The 17092-nt window shown below is 44.3% G+C and overlaps 1 protein-coding gene across 9 annotated transcripts in view; it reads left to right on the top strand.

Annotated features, from left to right (window-relative positions):
• Positions 1-17092, top strand: part of DOT1L (DOT1 like histone lysine methyltransferase) — an 80249-nt gene that overhangs the window by 45758 nt on the left and 17399 nt on the right. For 8 of the 9 annotated variants that reach the window (XR_010073912.1, XM_063357794.1, XM_063357797.1 and 5 more), the window contains 12 exons: positions 2830-2936; positions 3917-3958; positions 5382-5465; positions 6191-6425; positions 7157-7270; positions 8682-8773; positions 11599-11700; positions 12294-12431; positions 13078-13203; positions 14024-14505; positions 14771-14894; positions 15654-15800. Coding sequence is in view for 8 of the 9 variants with exons in the window: in XM_063357794.1 (XP_063213864.1) it covers positions 2830-2936; positions 3917-3958; positions 5382-5465; positions 6191-6425; positions 7157-7270; positions 8682-8773; positions 11599-11700; positions 12294-12431; positions 13078-13203; positions 14024-14505; positions 14771-14894; positions 15654-15800 (1793 nt within the window). In the remaining variant the exon portion in view is untranslated. The remainder of the gene's footprint in view (positions 1-2829; positions 2937-3916; positions 3959-5381; positions 5466-6190; positions 6426-7156; positions 7271-8681; positions 8774-11598; positions 11701-12293; positions 12432-13077; positions 13204-14023; positions 14506-14770; positions 14895-15653; positions 15801-17092) is intronic. The other variant, XM_063357795.1, reaches the window with a different exon arrangement.

Genomic DNA, 17092 nt, shown 5'->3' with positions numbered 1-17092 from the left:
ATACGTGCCAAAGCGACATGAATTTAAAATCACACAAACACAAAAACCCCACCCAGCACTGGAACAAACAGCCTCTTTTTATGGGGTTCATCCCACGGTGGTTAGATGTCTATAAAGTTGATGGTTCCCTGGCCGGGCATGTTCTATAGTTGAAAAAGAATAAGGTGTTTCGAGGGCGTGATTCATTTCTTTAAGTACAAAGAGCTGCAGTGAGTAACTTGTGGGCAGGTTCCTTGTACCGGAGCTGTCTGAATTTGGACAGGTAAATCCTCTAGTTGTGATTTGCGAGGCTCAGAAGCTGAAACGTTCAACTTCGCCTTGTCTTCTGTACTGTAAGCTGCTCAAACAGACCTATCCCACAAACGCCCAGTTGCTGTGTCTGTTTTATTGCCAACGAAGTTTTGTGTTTCTCTTCTCTTCTGACCGTAGTAGACTTGCTATTTGCCAATGTTGTCCTTTGCGAGTGTGGGAACTGCAGCTTAACGAGCTTTTGAGATCACTAATACCCTGCGTTGTTGGTTTTGCTTCTGACCCTTTTTTTCAATTTTTATAGTTGAAATTTTTCAAACAAAAGAATGATCCAAGCTGGGTTTTTACGCGTGTTTACTGTGTCCAGTGCAAAACATTCCCTAAATTTAAAAACCGCCTTATTCCCCTCCTTGTGCAAACATGGCAAGTAACACACTGAGTTACAAATCTCAAGCTGTGCTTTCTGTTTTGGCCTGACGCTCATGGCAAACTGCTTTTCAAGAATAGTAGTTTGAAGACTGTCGTTAAGGCGTTTCACTGAAATAGTGCTATTGTGAGTTATTTTTACTAAGGTTTGAATTGTTGTGAATGTCCCGTGCATCGGACACCCAAAACTGCCCTTTTCCTTCCCGTTTGATACTTTTCTCTGTGGCATCTAATTGTTTGGAACCTCATTAACCATTGGGTCCTGGTTTGCCAACCCTTTGGAGACAGGTACTTGAAAATAAAAGGGGGGAAAAAAAAAAGGCAGAACGGTACTTGTGGAAATCCTCGAACCTCCAGAGAGCTGGGATCAGTCTGTCAGTTTGCTGACAGACAAAGAGCCCCTCAGTAAAGCTGCTGCCTCTTCTGCGGCGCACTAGGACTAGATGAAATAATAAGGCACTTCTAAAGTTTCAATTAGACCTGCCCACGTAAAAATACATTTTTTTGGCCTCTGAAGCCTTTTCTTTCCTGGCTTCTGACCATTTATTTATCTCTTTTGCTAGGTTTGGGCGACTGCTGTTATAAAAAAAGTGGGGGGAGGCAAAGGGGCCAATGTGTTTTAGTTTTAGTTTTTTCACGTAATAAAAGCCCTGATTCTGACTATCAGTTGAGCCAGTTCTTTATCCCGTTTCAGCTTTCACCCCCGTGTGCATTCAGTGGGAATAGTTTTCTAGAATGATGAAATTTTATATATCAACAGTTATTCAATGCTTAGCGTGAATGTTGATGTTAAAATTATATAGAGAATTGGGAGAATGAGATTGCTTGGCATAAGAACAGATAATAGCTTCGGCTAATAGGAAACTCTTCCAGGGATTCAGATAAAAGGTCCTGAAAAGAAATTACCTTTGTGTGCTACAGACAGGGGGGGGAACAATTGTGGGAATAAATTTTAGGTCTTAATCCCATTCTGTGGCCATCTCGTACTTGGGAAATACCAGTATGAAATGGAGAGGCCTGGGATGGGATGGGCCTGGGGCTTGTTCCACTCTTGATGGCCCGGTGTAAGGGCCACTTCCAGGGACACGTCATCCTCAGGGAGCTTGTGGCATCGAATGTGGCCGAGAGCCATCACGTTCAGAGGAGATGTCACTCTGCTGCGCCAGCATTACGCTGCTGCCCTGTGAGGTTTTTCATAATGCTTTTATTCAGCAGAGGGTTTTTTTTTTTGTGCCTGAGCATGATTGGAGTCCCGTGGCTTGCCTGTCTATCGAATGTTGCAATCTAAAGTACGAACAGTTATGCAAGTAAATAATTTAATTAAATTACAATTTAAATAATTTAACAAATACAGTGGAGAAGATAAAGTTTTAAGAGGCAGGCAGCCTTTTTTTTTTTTCTCCTCAATGCCATTTTTGTCCGTAGTAGTTCCAGCTGGAAAAAGGAATGGAAATGTGGAAAGAGTTGGGACAAACCAAAACAAGTATTAAAATGTGGTTAAAATGGTGGTTGAGGTTGCTGAATCCTAAACTTTGCTTTTTGACTCTTCCGGGTAATTTTCTATTTAATTAGAAGTGTGCCATGATTTCTTCGGCAGTCTTGCCACTCACTGAGTGCGCGGTGCTTATGGAAATGCTTAGACACATCCCATACCTATTAATTCTAGGGAACAAAACAAATACAGGCAAGAAAGCAAATATAAAACATGTTTGTCCCCAGTCCAAATATAGTGCAGTTACAGTTTACATGGCTTGGCTCTAATGACGCTCGGTTACTGGTTCTACCTAATTAAATCCTGCCTGTTACTACAGATGTGTTGTCGCTGGGCTCCTCGTAAACGTTGTCTCTGAGACACGGGAAAGTTCTGTTTGTTAAAAGCTTGCGCTAGCCCTTAATTTTACTCTAGAATGGCTGACTCTGAAGAGACAGAAGGTAGATCTTTCACATTTCTGAAGTTTTCTGTAGGGTGCGTGTCGCAAGAGAATCAGAAATTGCTTTTTAAACTCACTGCAGTGCTTTCTTCTGGGACGTTGCTATCCGAATACCAAATTTATCTGTTTGGTTTGAGTATGCCTGTCCTGTTGCATGGCTGGTTTCAGCCGAGTAGAACTGAGTGGCAAACTTTGGTTCCGTAACCTGACTTTTTTCCTTTAGACATTGGCACTATAATGAGAGTTGTGGAGCTATCACCACTGAAAGGGTCTGTGTCGTGGACCGGGAAACCAGTTTCTTACTACCTGCATACTATTGACCGAACCATAGTGAGTATAAACACGAGCCAGTAGATCTCGGGCTGCCTTACCTGCTCTGGAATCAACATGCCAACTTCAGATCCATTCTTCTCGGGGATTGTTTTCACATTTGTTTGCGCACCTAATTAGAACGGGTGCATTTCCCCGTTACCTGTTCAGTCCCGCTGAACGTGCAGATGGTACCACATGGCGTAGCCTCTGGCTGCTTCGGGGTAATTAGGGGCGGTGCTACGGTAGTCTGTTAATTAATTGAAGGTGCATAGATTTGCTAATGTAATTCCTTCTTGTGCTCCGGAATATGCAGCTCTGCAGAATGGTGGTTTTGTGCTACAGCTTCCACACTGAGCAAAGACGCGGTGGGTCTTGAATTCTTGAGTTTGCTCTGTGCTGCACAGACCATGCCATTCTGTGCTATTCGAGCAGTAAATCTCAATTTTAGTTGAACTTTCAGTTGCTGTAGAACCAGCTAAAGCTCCGTAACAATGCCGGTGCACTCACTGTTGGGTTGGTTTTTTTTTTTTCTGGTTAAAGAAAAAGAAACAAGCCTGTAGAACTGTAAACTTTTGTGGAGAAACAGTCAATTCCCACACCGAGTTTTTTTGCAATCCGATAGTAAGACTATTTTTCGAAGTCTGCTTTTTTTAAAGAATATGCTGGAGCGCAGATAAATATTTTAGTGGAGTACAAGAGTGAAGTAGCTTCATTGAAAATTACCTTCTGCTGGGTAGAGATATATGACACAAAAAGCTTTAAAACAAGGATAGGCAGTGGTGAGATGATAAAACCTTGTTGAGGCTTGGATTATGTCTGGCTACACAAAGTGTCTGTGTCGCTAAAAAAAATTAATGTAAACGGCTTCTTGATGAAGCTTATCAGAAGAAAACCAGTCAGAATTTCTGCAGTTCTGCATTTGTCTTAAGCTGATATTTCGTTTTTATGTATTCTTCTGTCGTGACTTTGAAAATGACTATCTTATCTTCTATTTTCAGCTTGAAAACTATTTTTCTAGTCTCAAAAATCCAAAACTCAGGGTAAGTTTCAGTCATTTTCTGTAGAAAACTCAAAAGTACTGGAGTAGCCACCGTGAGGAATTTAGTCGCTTGTTAAAGATGTTAATTGGTAGAAAGTCAAATTTCCTTGATAAGCAAGGAAAAGGTGGGTGTGGAGCTAATTGAAATGAAGCATCACTTGCCATCGAGCACTAATACAGTCGTGTTCAAGAGCTTTCGAGTAGAGAATTAATGGGGCAGCCACAAAGTGCATTGGGGGTCTATAAAGAACTATTAGTTCATTAAAGAATTGAAGTTAAAGAAGGAAACGATAGTTTGAATCGGTCCCAGTGAAAATGAAGCGGAAGAGCACTCTGGGATGTTCCTTTTGGGACACGAAATGTGTTGTCACTTGCTGCAGTCTGTGCTATCACACGTGGAATTAAAATGCCAGAGGATTTTTGAGCCTGTGCTGGGCTGGATTAATCTGAACCAACCCATGGGGCTGGTATTCCCAGTAAGAGAATTAAGTGAGGCCACTTAAAAAGTTCAGGTGAATGTTACTCTTCAGAGTGACTTAGTGTTGAAAACAGATTAACGGTAGCTTTGAGATGGGGTTTTTCAGATGGCTGAATTCAAACTTGGGAGGAAAAAAAAAAAAAAAAAGACTTTTTAGAGTCAAAAGAAAAAATGCAGCGTGGCATCCATATACTCTTGAACTTCTCTGCTTGTCATGGTGAGACTATTAAGTCTTCCATTTCCACGGTCTGGTTGATAACGTGCTTAAATTGAAGAGGGGTTGGAATTGCCAGAATTTTTATGCAAATGAAACCTCACCTGGAAGGTACAAGAAAGGCTTTGAGTGAGCTTTTCACCATTCTGTGTCCTTACTGCCTAGTAGAAAATCAAGCTTAAAAGCTGCTGCTTGTGTTGTTTTTAGTCTCCTCTACAGAATTGACTAAAATTGAATTTGATGATAAATGGCTTTGCCATTTCAAGTCATGTAAGATTTTTAAAGTGATGTAGCAACACATGAAACGTTTGGGATATAGGTGAAGCTACTGAAATACTTTATACTTTTTTTTTAAAAAAAAAGCCAAACCCAAACGTATAACACCGGTGTGTGATCTGGGGGTGGGACTGGGGGGGGCAGAACAAGGGAAGAGGTTGGGGGTTAATCCCCTTTGCCCTGTGGCTGCGTGTTTGAAACCTATTTGTGTAGGTAACGTGCAAAAGGGGGACTTCCATTTATCTTCCTTTTTCCCCCCCGTGTTGCCTGGGGCAGGGTAAGCTTTTTCCCTTGCTGGTAACAAAAGGGAGGGTTGTTTTTTTTTTTCATTAGGCATTATATGATAAGAGCACTTTCACCTAGCTCTTGTGGAAGTCTAAGCAGAGAAACACAGTGGTCTGTGTTAAGTGATAAATATATGAGCAAATTATTAAGTCTATTAAAACATTTATCCAGGAGGAACAAGAGGCAGCTAGACGTCGTCAACAAAGAGAAAATAAGAGCAACACAACTACTCCAACGAAGGTTCAAGAAAACAAGGTGAACGTCCTGCATTTTTGTAGAGTGAATGTGTGTTCTCTTTAGCTGTGCATGAACTCAGGATCTGTCAGGAAAAGCCTGGTTCTGTGGGAAGACTGTCTGTGTGTGTTCTGAACACGCAAACTGGTGTAGCTGCTGCTGTAGACAAAAATACGATGGAGTGACTTAAAAGCTGCACTTGGGAATTGCACCACTAATTCTGGAAAAAAGGGGTTTGGAAGATGAATAGAACAGTTGGGCGTCCACCCTCGCGTACCTTCAGCACCAGCTCACTGAGCTTTCCCTGAGTCATAACCCATTGAATGGGGTTCAAAGTGTGCTGAGTCTCTTGCAAAGACTCATTTCCTTTCTCATTCTGTTGCATAATACTCTTAGCAATGCAGGGACTCTTCAGGCATAGAGGTATCACGTGTTGAATGTGCTTTGACTTTTTGATGACATTCAGTTGAAGAATACAGGGTGAGTGATCAGTTTTTCTTAGACAACAGTTACAGATTTCCTTTTCTGGAATGAGTAAGTCCAGAAGACAATGAGCACAACTCCTTGGGTGTTGGGGACAACTCTTACCCCAAGCAAGTCTACTTCCCTGGCAAGTTATTTAACTACAGTGCATCAGTTTTCTTTCATAATATTATTAAACAAAGTTATGAACGCTTACTTAAAAGGAATGCTGCAGATGTCGGTATAAATGACTATTGAGCTTTTGGCTTTTAAAAATCTCGTAGGATTCTGGTGCTGAAGAAGAAAAGGCTGGGGCAAATTCTGTTAAAAAGCCATCTCCCTCCAAAGCACGGAAGAAGAAGTTAAGTAAAAAAGGAAGGAAAATGGCAGGCAGGAAACGAGGACGTCCCAAGAAAATGAACACTGCAAATACAGAGCGCAAGACCAAGAAGAACCAAACTGCACTAGAACTTCTGCATGCTCAAACTGTTTCACAGACATCTTCATCCTCTCCTCAGGGTGAGTTCAAGGCTGAGGGTGGAAGAAGCCTCTCCAGGCCATATGCAAGGGCATGTAGCGACAGGACGAGGGGCAGTGGTTTAAACTAGAGCAGGGCGGGGTTAGATCAGCCATTAGGAAGAAGTTCTTTACACTGAGGGTGGTGAGATACTGGCCCAGGTTGCCCAGAGAGGGGGTGGAGGCCCCATCCCTGGAGACATTCAAGGCCAGGCTGGATGAGGCTCTGAGCAACCTGATCTAGTTCAAGCTGTCCCTGCTCAGTGCAGGGGGTTGGACTAGGTGGCCTTTAAAGGTCCCTTCTGACCCAACACATTCTGTGATTCTTCTATGATTCTATATGAGTGTAGATAAGCCTCTGAGGCTCTGAATGCGTGCTTGGAAGTTGTTCTTCCTTCCTTGCTGGGTTGAGTTTGGTTTTGTGTCATAACTTCTCCCTTGCCACCAAAGCAAAGCTCCCTTTGAGGTGGGGGGATGCCTCTGTGAGAAGATGGTGCTTGAATCTGTCTGTAGGTACTTGGCCAGGAGCTGGAGCTGAGCCGTGGCTGATTACTTGTCTCTGCTGCTGCTGGTGGCAGGATAAACTGTAGATATCCTTCCAGACTCTTTTAGTGTGTTGATCTAGCGAAGTTACTGAATCTTGCGTTGTAAACGACATGCTTTCTAGTGGTAAAGTACTTGCCAGAAACACTGACTTCCATAATCTGAAGGGTTTTCTCTGTTTGCCTCTTCAGATGCATACAAGTCACCTCATAGTCCATATTACCAACTACCTCCTAAAGTGCAACGGCATTCATCTAACCAGCTACTGGTGACACCTACCCCACCCGCACTACAGAAGCTGCTAGGTAAGACTGTAACGTCACCGTCTTTGTCATGGGAACCTCCACTTCGAGGTTTCTGAACGCACGGTAAATCAAAGGGCTACTTTCCAGCCACTCTGGAAAGCTGTGTATTGAACAGGAGAGGGGGACAGCTTCTCCCCCGTCTTCCCCCCCACGCCCTACTTCTCTTGGCATCACCACGAGGTCTCTTCTCGTGCTTGCTGCTGAAGCTGATGTCTTGGTCTGCATTTGTTTTTTGACATTGTTTCAGCTCTCGTTTGGCACAAAAGGAAATAAGCTTGGGTTTAGCAGAGATCCAAAATAACTTTAAATGGAAATGGCTAGTCAGAAATAACTTTATTTTAAATGAAACCATTCTCTTATTCTTAAATGATACAATCTTGGAGAACACCACTCCGTTTTCTCTGCAAAGCAAAGTAAATGAGATGTTGCCTGAGTTTTTGAGGTCACAAAGGTGGTGTGGTTGGAAAATATGCTCCATGTGCAAGAGGTGATTTAAGGGAAAACTTGGGTGTTTTTTTGGGTCTTCTGGTTCCTTCCCCCCACAGCTGTTTCTGGCCTTTGGCATTGGGCGTGAGCCAAACTGGGATCATCTGGGAAATTGGTGTAACGTTCCCATCTGTGTAGAGACCAAGGGCATCTGTGATGTCCTTAACTCCTGCTCTCTTGCTGTGGTGTCTGATTGAGTGAGTTAGAGGGATGTTTCATTGTGGGGGGTGGGGAGAATGACACTTGTGTGGAGTAAACCTCGCTGCAAAAGCCCGTCTGCCGGCTCGTACACGTTTTGGCTGCCTGTGATTGCAGCAGACTGGGCTTAATCCTGGGGTTGGCTTTATGCTGAGAGGGCCCCGGTGGTGAGGGCTGGGGCGAAGGAAGGTTCACTGTGTAAAAGGAGACTGGAGGTAGAAGGACAATGAGAAACAAGCGCTTCTTGGAGGTAGAGTAGATGTGGGTGGAGAGTACATCTGTCAGGAGGTCGGAGGAGCACAGCAAGCCGAGTCTTGTGGCTCTGGGAGAATGAGTGTTCTGAGCTCAGGGCTGATTTTGGCTGTTAAAGCTCATCTCTCGTATTGTTTCTACTTACATGGCATTAAAAGCTGTTCAGCTCCTCTTTCATCATGCAAACGCACCATTAGCACCCATCATCTTCCTCTGCGGTTTTGAAGGCGTTGTCATGGCTTCCATCGGGGTACCTGTCAGGGGTAGCTAATGGATCCAAGGGTTCAGCTTGCATCAGAAGATGGATTTTCAGCGTGCTCTAAATTGATCTTTAATGGCTTGGGCTGACCTGCAGTCCAAATAAAAAGCAAGAGAGAGCAAAGGAGGGAGAGGTGTCAAGGGAGCAAACAGGGGTAAATAGGAGCATTGCGCTTTCGCTCACTTGAAATGTATCATCTCCTTATTTATTTCGCAGACTCTTTTAAGATCCAGTACATGCAGTTCATGGCATACATGAAAACTCCTCAGTATAAAGCAAGTCTGCAACAGTTACTGGAGCAGGAAAAGGTAGGTCTCACTTTTAACATTTCTAAACAAAATTGCTTGGCTACCAGATACCTTCGATGTGGGGGGGAAAGTGCTGGAGATGGGAATTGTGTACACTTCACACCAGTGCTGCACGAGGCCAATTACAGAGACTCCACCGGAGTAACACTTAGGCTGAATGACTGTCCCTGGGGATTTTATTGATAACTTGGTCAGTCGTTGCGTGCTTCAGCTTCCCATCTGCAAACTGGGAGAGACGTACCTTCCCTCCGGTGCCCCTCCACCTGGTATGTCTTACTTCAGTAATTTGTTTTTTTTTTTTTTTTTTTTTTTCTTTATTTTGACATGAAGCTGTGCACACCTACGCAGGAAGCTGGTGTCTTGAACCCTCTCCTTTTCTCCCATTTGGGATTGGCAGCTGCTTTTCTTCTCGAAATGTCTCTTGGGTCAGTGGAGCAGAGGCGGTGGCCATCCTCTCCAGCAGCATGCCCTGCCTGAGGCCATTCCTGCCCTCCGCTTAGGGGTGGCTTCCCTGCAGGGATGCATCCTGCGCGAGCTGCTGGCCAGACTGCTCTTAGATTATTAAATTGTCCTTAATCTGGCTAAAGATTTTAGCAACTTTGAATGACCACCTTGAAAAACACACCGATACTAATTTCTTGGAGCTGAATTTTTTGGTTTTTGACATCCTATTCTTTTCCCACTGTAGGAAGGGCTAAATGAATTGAGTGCTCTGGCATCAGGATGTCTCACTACACTTTTAACAAATTCAAGTATGGGATTAAAAAATCCAAACAGTCATTACTGACTTAATGAAGCATCCTTAGTATTGGTAATCTTAACGTCTTACGGTTACACTGGTGAACAAAGTGTAAATTTACCAAGTTGGGGGTTGAAATACATGGAAAGATGAAGAAAACCCTGCAGCTGTGAAGCGTGGCGTTTTTCTCTGCTATGGAGCCATCTCCCCAGCAGAGGGAGGAGACTGACTGGCTAAATGCTTTTTCTTCTTGTGTTGCTTTACCTCAATTAATGAGTAATTTAATGATGAGGGAGACTGTGCTTGCTACTTCTGCGGAGGAAGCTTTACCCATAGAACTCAACAAGAATCTTTGACTTCTGGCCAGTTCTAGCTTTTGGTAGCCCCCGTGGAAGCTTTCCTTTGCTCTGTGGCCTTTGTGAAAGTGTCAGTGTGAAGCTGTAGCTTTGTTTCCTGGGGCTTTCCATAATGGGAACTCTTTTTCCAGATGAGAGAAACTAACTTTGTTACTGAGAATTGCTTCGTGCTGATGTGATGTTCATGCAAACCTTTTTTCTAGGGTTGTTCCCATTTGTTTTCACTGTCAAACAGCACTTTGACTTTTCAACTTTTTCCTTAAGCAGCATATTTTTCTGCTTGTTCTGTATTTGTGTGGAAAGTCAGCATAAAGTTAATTTATCTCCTCACACAGAAAATAGCATGAGAAATGATAGCGTGCAAAGATTGTGCTGAACGCTGAAAGTATAAATTGAGGGTGTGGAAAAGTAATCACTTCGTCTTGGTGTCTGACAGCTGGTTTGTGCTTTGAGACATTCGGAGGAGGGATTCAGTATGAGAATAGTTTTTTAATGGAGTGTTACGCTGAGAGCACGGCGAGTTAAACTTCACTAAAGCAGAAGCAGAAGTTTGCTGGAGGAGGTGCTGTTGTATGTTCTATTTAAAGAACTCCCTCTTTACCTGAAGGCTTTTCAAGTACAAGAGAAACACTTCTGGAATAGGATTTTAAAATACACAAGGTGCTGTGGGCTGCCAGTTCACCACATTACCCTTAGATGGAGCTGTCAGCTCCTCCAGGGCTCCCAAAGGCTGAGTGAAGGGAGTGATGCTGAAAAGCATACATGATTTTTTTCAGCATCACCTATGGCAGCCCCGTTAGCATTGCAGAGACTCAACTGTTTGCCCAAGTCCTTGGCGTAAGAGGCAAGAAAAACTGTATGCCAGGCCCTGTGTTTGCTGACACACTGGGCTGCTTGGAAGATCAAGCTGCTTTTTGCCCTTGTCCTCCACTTTTTTTGGAGTGATGGCTCAGTTTCTGCAAGATTCCTGTTTGGCTTCAGCAGCAAAAGTTGGAGAAAAGCGTAATCTCCAGAGCCTGCTCCTCTCACTGTGCTCGTCTTTCAACTGGGAACTGAATCAATGAGACTTTTAGCCAGTCCTACCCTTGCCCTTGCTGCTCACGTAGCGCACGACCATGAAATGAGTAATCAAGTATCTAGTTAAGGGACGTTATGGACAGGAAATGTTCTGCGAGTGGAGGGGTTGGGTGGGCTGCTGAAGGAATTTTGGCATTAGAAGTACAAGTGGTTTGTCTTATTTATGACTTTCTTCCTACCTCCCCCACAGTGTATTTTCATTTACTGCGTGTCTTCCATGAGCATTGTGTAGGAAAACTCTGAATTGGGACTCTGGAGATTTAGATTCTGTTCCCAGTTTAGTAACAGATTTCATACAGATAATCTTTTCCAGTTCCATTTCTGCTCTGTAGGATGTGATTATTACTACCTCTTTACAATGTGCTAGGAGGATAAAAATGAATTCTTAAGACTGTCCTGATTATATTTTACCATATAGCAGAAAAAACGACTTAAAAGCTCTTCTCAGCTTAATTAACTTCACCAAGCGTTGAACGCTAACAAATCCCGGCCCACAGAAGTCTGAGACAGAGCTGGATTAGTTCATACAGCTCCCCTCAGAGCTCAGATTCACTCCCAACTTGTGATACCAACTGGGTGTAAGCATCTCACTGAGATGGGACCGTGCTGCAGTTGATGCTAAAAGTGTATTTTCTCACTCTTCCCTCTTCCAGGAAAAGAATGCTCAGCTACTGGGGACAGCACAGCAGTTATTCACCCACTGCCAGGCACAGAAAGAGGAAATCAAACGGCTTTTTCAGCAGAAACTTGATGAGGTAGCCCTGATCTGGTGGAAGTGGATGTTTGTTAGTCATCTGCACGCAAACGGTTTTGATAAAAATAAGTGAGACCAGAGTAAATCTCAGGTCTTCGGCCTCCGTTTTGCAGCAGATCGTGCTAAGTAATGTGGAATCTGTATCACTCTTTAGCTGGGTTTTTTCCTTCGTTGTCGGAATTGTTGTGTGCCAGTCTGTATCCAGGGGAAGGGGGTGACAGGCCACAGACACGGTGGTATTTTAGTGAAGGATGCATCCCCTGTGGGTTGAATGGGCCCTGTGTTGCTAATGCGAGTTCAGAAGCGCAGAAGGAAACGTGGTGGCTCTCTACAAAAATAGTGTTCTTTTGGCTGGCAAGCAACTAAATGCCAGTTTTAAAGTTGAATTGGAAAGGCAGATCCAAGTGAGGCATTTCTGTCCTTGTTATCCCCTAGCAATGACAAAGTGCCTGTGAGGGTGCTGTGGGACTTCCTGTGAGCTGCGTAAGTTCTGTGGATCTCCTCAATGTCACTTTTGAATGTGACAGTCATCTGGAATTAGGGTGTCAAGGCCTTATTGAATGAGCTCTTACTTTCTCACCCTTCGTCTTGTAGTTGGGAGTTAAAGCTCTGACATACAACGACCTGATTCAGGCTCAGAAGGAAATCTCTGCTCACAATCAGCAGCTGAAAGAACAGACGAAACAGCTGGAGAAGGACAACAGCGAACTCAGGAACCAGAGCTTACAGCTGGTGCGTACAACGCTGGTGTCCAAGTAGCGGGGTGATGCTCCCGTTTGTGTAAGGAGGACAGGTCAGGAGCCACGGGCTGCCCCTGTCCTCAAGGTATCTTAATGAATAAAAAATTATCCAGCTGCTGTAGCTCCTCTGTACCAGAGGAGAATGATGGAGGAAAGAATGAAGGTGGTCCTTTTTCTTGGTGACCTTTATTTACCTCTAACCAAATGCTGAGGTGACAGTTGGCTCTGGCCTCAGCCCTGTCCCGTCAGCAGCTGAATGTGCACTTTGTCACTGAATCTGGATCTCGCTGGCCAAGAAGTCTGTCCAGTCCTTGCTTTGTGGTGGCCGTAACTTGTGCTGTTCATCCTGGTAACTCAAACTCTTAAGGCAGGTGAGGGGGAAATCTGGATGTGGGAGCCCTCGGGGAGGCTGGGTGATAATGCTGTTTTCAGAAAGAACGAGGCCACCTCCTGCCACGTTATGTGGTGACCACAGGACCGTTTTGGTGGCATTTGGCTTAAGCTGAGAGGAGTTTTCAGTGGGCTGAGAAGCTTCTTGCACGTATCCAGTTGAAAGGTGCGTGGCTTTCAGCTTGCACCTTGGGTGGTGTGAAGTGGTTAAAGTTGTCTTTTGATCTGTTTGTCCGGTGTCTTTGCAGCTTAAGGCACGGTGTGAAGAACTGAAGCTGGACTGGTCAACATTGTCACTGGAGAACTTGCTGAAAGAGAAGCAGGCATTGAAGAATCAGATTTCTGAGAAACAAAAGCACTGTTTGGAATTGCAGGTAGAGAGCCAGAAACGAATCTAGAGTCACCAGTTTGGGATAGCTCTTGGGCAATGGGCCAGTTAAGGGTATTTGGCGAAATATGATGTTAAAGGATAAGCTGGGTGACTGCTTTTCTTCCCCAACACCTCTCCCCCAGAGACTATTTTTTTGTGCTTCTGGGTTTTGTTAAGCTGGAGAGATAAGGATGTAAATAACTTTTAAAGGAAGTAGGTGCTATGACCTGATTCCTTGGTAATGCTGTGGAAGAAGGAATCATGGTTTATCATGAAATAGAATTAAAAAGCATGACTGGGTGAAAAGAAAGGTCCTGCTTGTTTGCATAATATGTGGCTTCACATTGTCTTCTGTGTGCTCTGATATCTTGAGTCAGGAATCGTTTCCCACAAAATGTCACTTTCCGCAGTGAAAAGAAATTAAACTCCTGTGACTGAAGAACTTCTCTTTCCCTGTGAGATTAGCACTAGAGCTAACCCAGCCTTTGGCTGGATGCCTTGCCGTGGAGTGACTGTTTCCTTCAATGGCTGGCAGTACCGAGTTACTCCATACTCTCTATATAAGTTGGTGATATTTTATGTTTGCTCTCGAGATCGGAAAGGTGCTTTCTAAGAGTCTCCGAGCCATTCCCCTTACCTGCGCCTTTTGGTCTCAAGCTCAGAGCAGCATGTTGAAATTTGTTTCTCAAGTTTTGGGTCAATCGTCCTGCCTTGTTCCCAGAAATGGGGCCGCTTTTCCTGAGAAGCACATCTAGGCAAAACTCTGTAATGTGATAGAATTGTTAAGTGTGGTCATTAATCATTGTCCTCCTCTTCGTTTAAAGATCAGCATTGTGGAACTTGAGAAAAGTCAAAGACAGCAGGAGCTCATGCAGCTGAAATCGTACACGCCGTCTGATGAGTCACTGTCAGTACAGCTACGCAATAAAACCCATTTGAGCCGCGATCCTGAGCCTGATCACGGCAGGTTCCAACTGGAGCTTGAATGCTCTAAGTTTCCTATGCCCCACATCAATGGCATGAGCCCCGAACTGTCCATGAATGGCCATGCTACTCCCTACGAAATCCATAACACTTTTAGCAGACCCTCTTCCAAGCAGAACACCCCGCAGTACACGACCTCTCACCTGGACCAAGAAATAGTTCCGTGTACCCCAAACCACAGCAGCAGACAGAAGGCAGACAAGATGACGAGCTTGTCCTTACCTGATTACACCAGGTTTTCCCCAGCTAAAATAGCACTGAGGAGACACTTGAATCAAGACCATGCAGTCAATGGAAAAGCAACAACTAATGAGATACAGAGGTGAGAGTGACCATTTCCTGGGATGGGAAAGGAGGGGTAATACTACTGCTTGTTTTTAATAACAGTGGTTTGCTTGGATTGTGGAAAAAATATTTTAAAAGTGGTGTTTTTTACATTTTTGAAAGTTTTGCGTCAGGAAAACCAGCAGTGGCAGCTGATTGGGTAGATAAGGTGGTACAGCGCCTTGGGTTTGGTGGAGGAATTCCTTGCGAAAGAGAAGTCGTTCGCTTTTGTATCCTAACCGTCGTAATCATCTCTGTTCCAGAGCTGACCATGTCAAAGAGAATGGCCTTACATATCCAAGCCCTGGTATTTCAAATGGCATAAAGCTGAGTCCTCAGGAAACTCGGCCCTCTTCCCCAGCGGCCTTACCAGTTGCAAGCGAGAAGGTAAGAGATCTGCGTGTGCTCGAGTGCGGAGATGGTAGAACAAAGACAAAGTTGGCCACACTAGGGGATGCGGGCAGGCTCCTTTCTGTGGTCAGCTTGGCGTGGAAAATAACACGAAATACAATAGGTGTGGTACAACCAAAAGAAGGAGCTGGCTAGAGGAAGAGAACACTGTGCTCGTGAAAGATGTGCTTACCTCTGAGTTACTGGTTTGCGTGTGAACTGGACCAGTAATGCAGTAGGACTTCTTTTTGATCTGGTGTGCGTCTACGTGAAGTTGAAAAGTAGACTCCTTCATGGTTTAAAAAAGTAAAAATAACACAAAATTGTCCATGTAATTGGTCCAGCCATGAATCATATTGGTGCTCATCTCAGAGCAAGCAGGTGCCCTCCGATAGGAGGTTACCATGGAAATATTTCTGGCTACTGCGTCTTCTGCGTTACAGAGGGCCTCAAGATAGGAATTCTGTCAGATGTGTGCTTTTCACAGAGCTCTGACAAAGACACTGGGAAATGCACTTGCCTGAGGCAGCCTTTTCCTTGTGCTTGGGGCCAGCGGTAGCTTTATTTTACATATTGCTCTGCTGTTGGATATTGCTGTCCGAGCCAACTTTGCTATATAATCATTACACTTAATCGTGCAATTCTCTTTTTTAAAAAAAGGGAGGGAATATAAATGAGCAGGTTACCATTAATTTCAAAAGCCTTTTCAGTAATAGCATGTCGCTAAGATCATTACTGTCTCTTCTGCGTTTACAGGTTTTGAGAGAGAGAACCTCTGTGAGTAATGGAGAAACTATCACCAGCCTACCTATCAGTATTCCTCTCAGCACAGTGCAGCCCAATAAACTCCCTGTTAGTATCCCTCTGGCCAGCGTAGTCCTACCTAGCCGTGTTGAGAAGGTGGTGAGTAAGGGATTGTCAACACTTTCCATCCCTAACTAAAAATCACACCGGGCAGTAACGGGGTGCCGTGCACCAGGATCCTTAGTGGGCTGCTAATCTCGACTGTCCATACTTCGGGGGAGGCTGCTGTTGGGATTCGTCCTCTTGGCTCTTAGTCATTCTGTAGATTTTTACTCTCTTTTGTCGGTGGGGTGGTGGGATTTGAGCCAGGAAAGGGGAGTAAAGTTACATGCCTCAAGAGATCCTAGGCTTAAACGTCTGGCCAGGTGGAAAAGCCACAGAGCCTGAGAGTTTGTGGCAGTGGAAGCAGAGAGTCACATGTGTCAGTTTGTTCTTAGCCCCTGCCTCCTTATGTCACCCTGGGAGACACATTGGTCATTTAAAATTGTCTTTCTTTATCACGTACGTGTGTAGGATGAACTTGAGTAGTGCCTTCAGGCTGTAAAGCCTAATGTGCGAGTGACTGCTCTGTAGCAGCAGAGAGCAAGTAGAGAACTTTTGGGGCCATCTTTTTTTTGAAGTCCTGATAAGTCTATGCTACTCAGAGTTTAAAAAAGCCTGGTCCAGTTTCTCACAAAAATTTGTCACAAAAGTGTTACAGTAGAGAACTGAGAAACATTTGCTGCTTTCGCGTTAGAGCTGTGAATTTAGAATCCATCCAGAAGCGCCTGCCTTAACAATCCCACATTTGGAAAACTGGAGTTGTTTCATAGTATTGAATCCATTATCTTTTCCCAGCTGCGGAGTTTTAATTGTAGCAGAACTATAGTCTGCCTGGCTCCGAGCAGAAGCCCTATGTCCTCAGCGAGAGAGAATGTTAGCGCTGCATGGCATCTCTCCCTGCAACACATTGTTTATTCAGGCTACCACTTCACATTTGTTTTCCTGCTTTAGGAAAACGCCGCTTGTTGGTCATGCCCTCAGATAGCGTACCAGAGAACACAGCCTAATGCATTTCATGTTCCGTTTGGGGTTTTTTTTGGAGAACTTTGTATGCGCAGGCTTGGGGACATGATACAACCATTTCTTTCCTTTCCGGCTGTCCGTGAAACAGGCATTTGTTCTCTGATCGCAGTGCTGTCCTGAGCCTAAACTTACTGGGACGACGGGCCTCTTGTCCCTCTGTCTGCATGGTGTCTGCTGTGTGCTAGATACTATTGCAGTGTAATTAATCATATATTTATTTTTGTCCCATAACATGGCGATCTATGGTTTTCTCAAAGCAAGCAAAATCTAGGACACTGAGCAAGTAGAGCCACTTTCCTTGGGAGATCTACTAATGCATGTGAATT

The sequence above is a fragment of the Chroicocephalus ridibundus genome, chromosome 22 (assembly GCF_963924245.1).
Source record: "Chroicocephalus ridibundus chromosome 22, bChrRid1.1, whole genome shotgun sequence".
Taxonomy (NCBI): domain Eukaryota; kingdom Metazoa; phylum Chordata; class Aves; order Charadriiformes; family Laridae; genus Chroicocephalus; species Chroicocephalus ridibundus.
The sequence above is the reverse complement of the archived record's forward strand: the minus strand, read 5'-3'. Positions and strand labels throughout refer to the sequence as shown.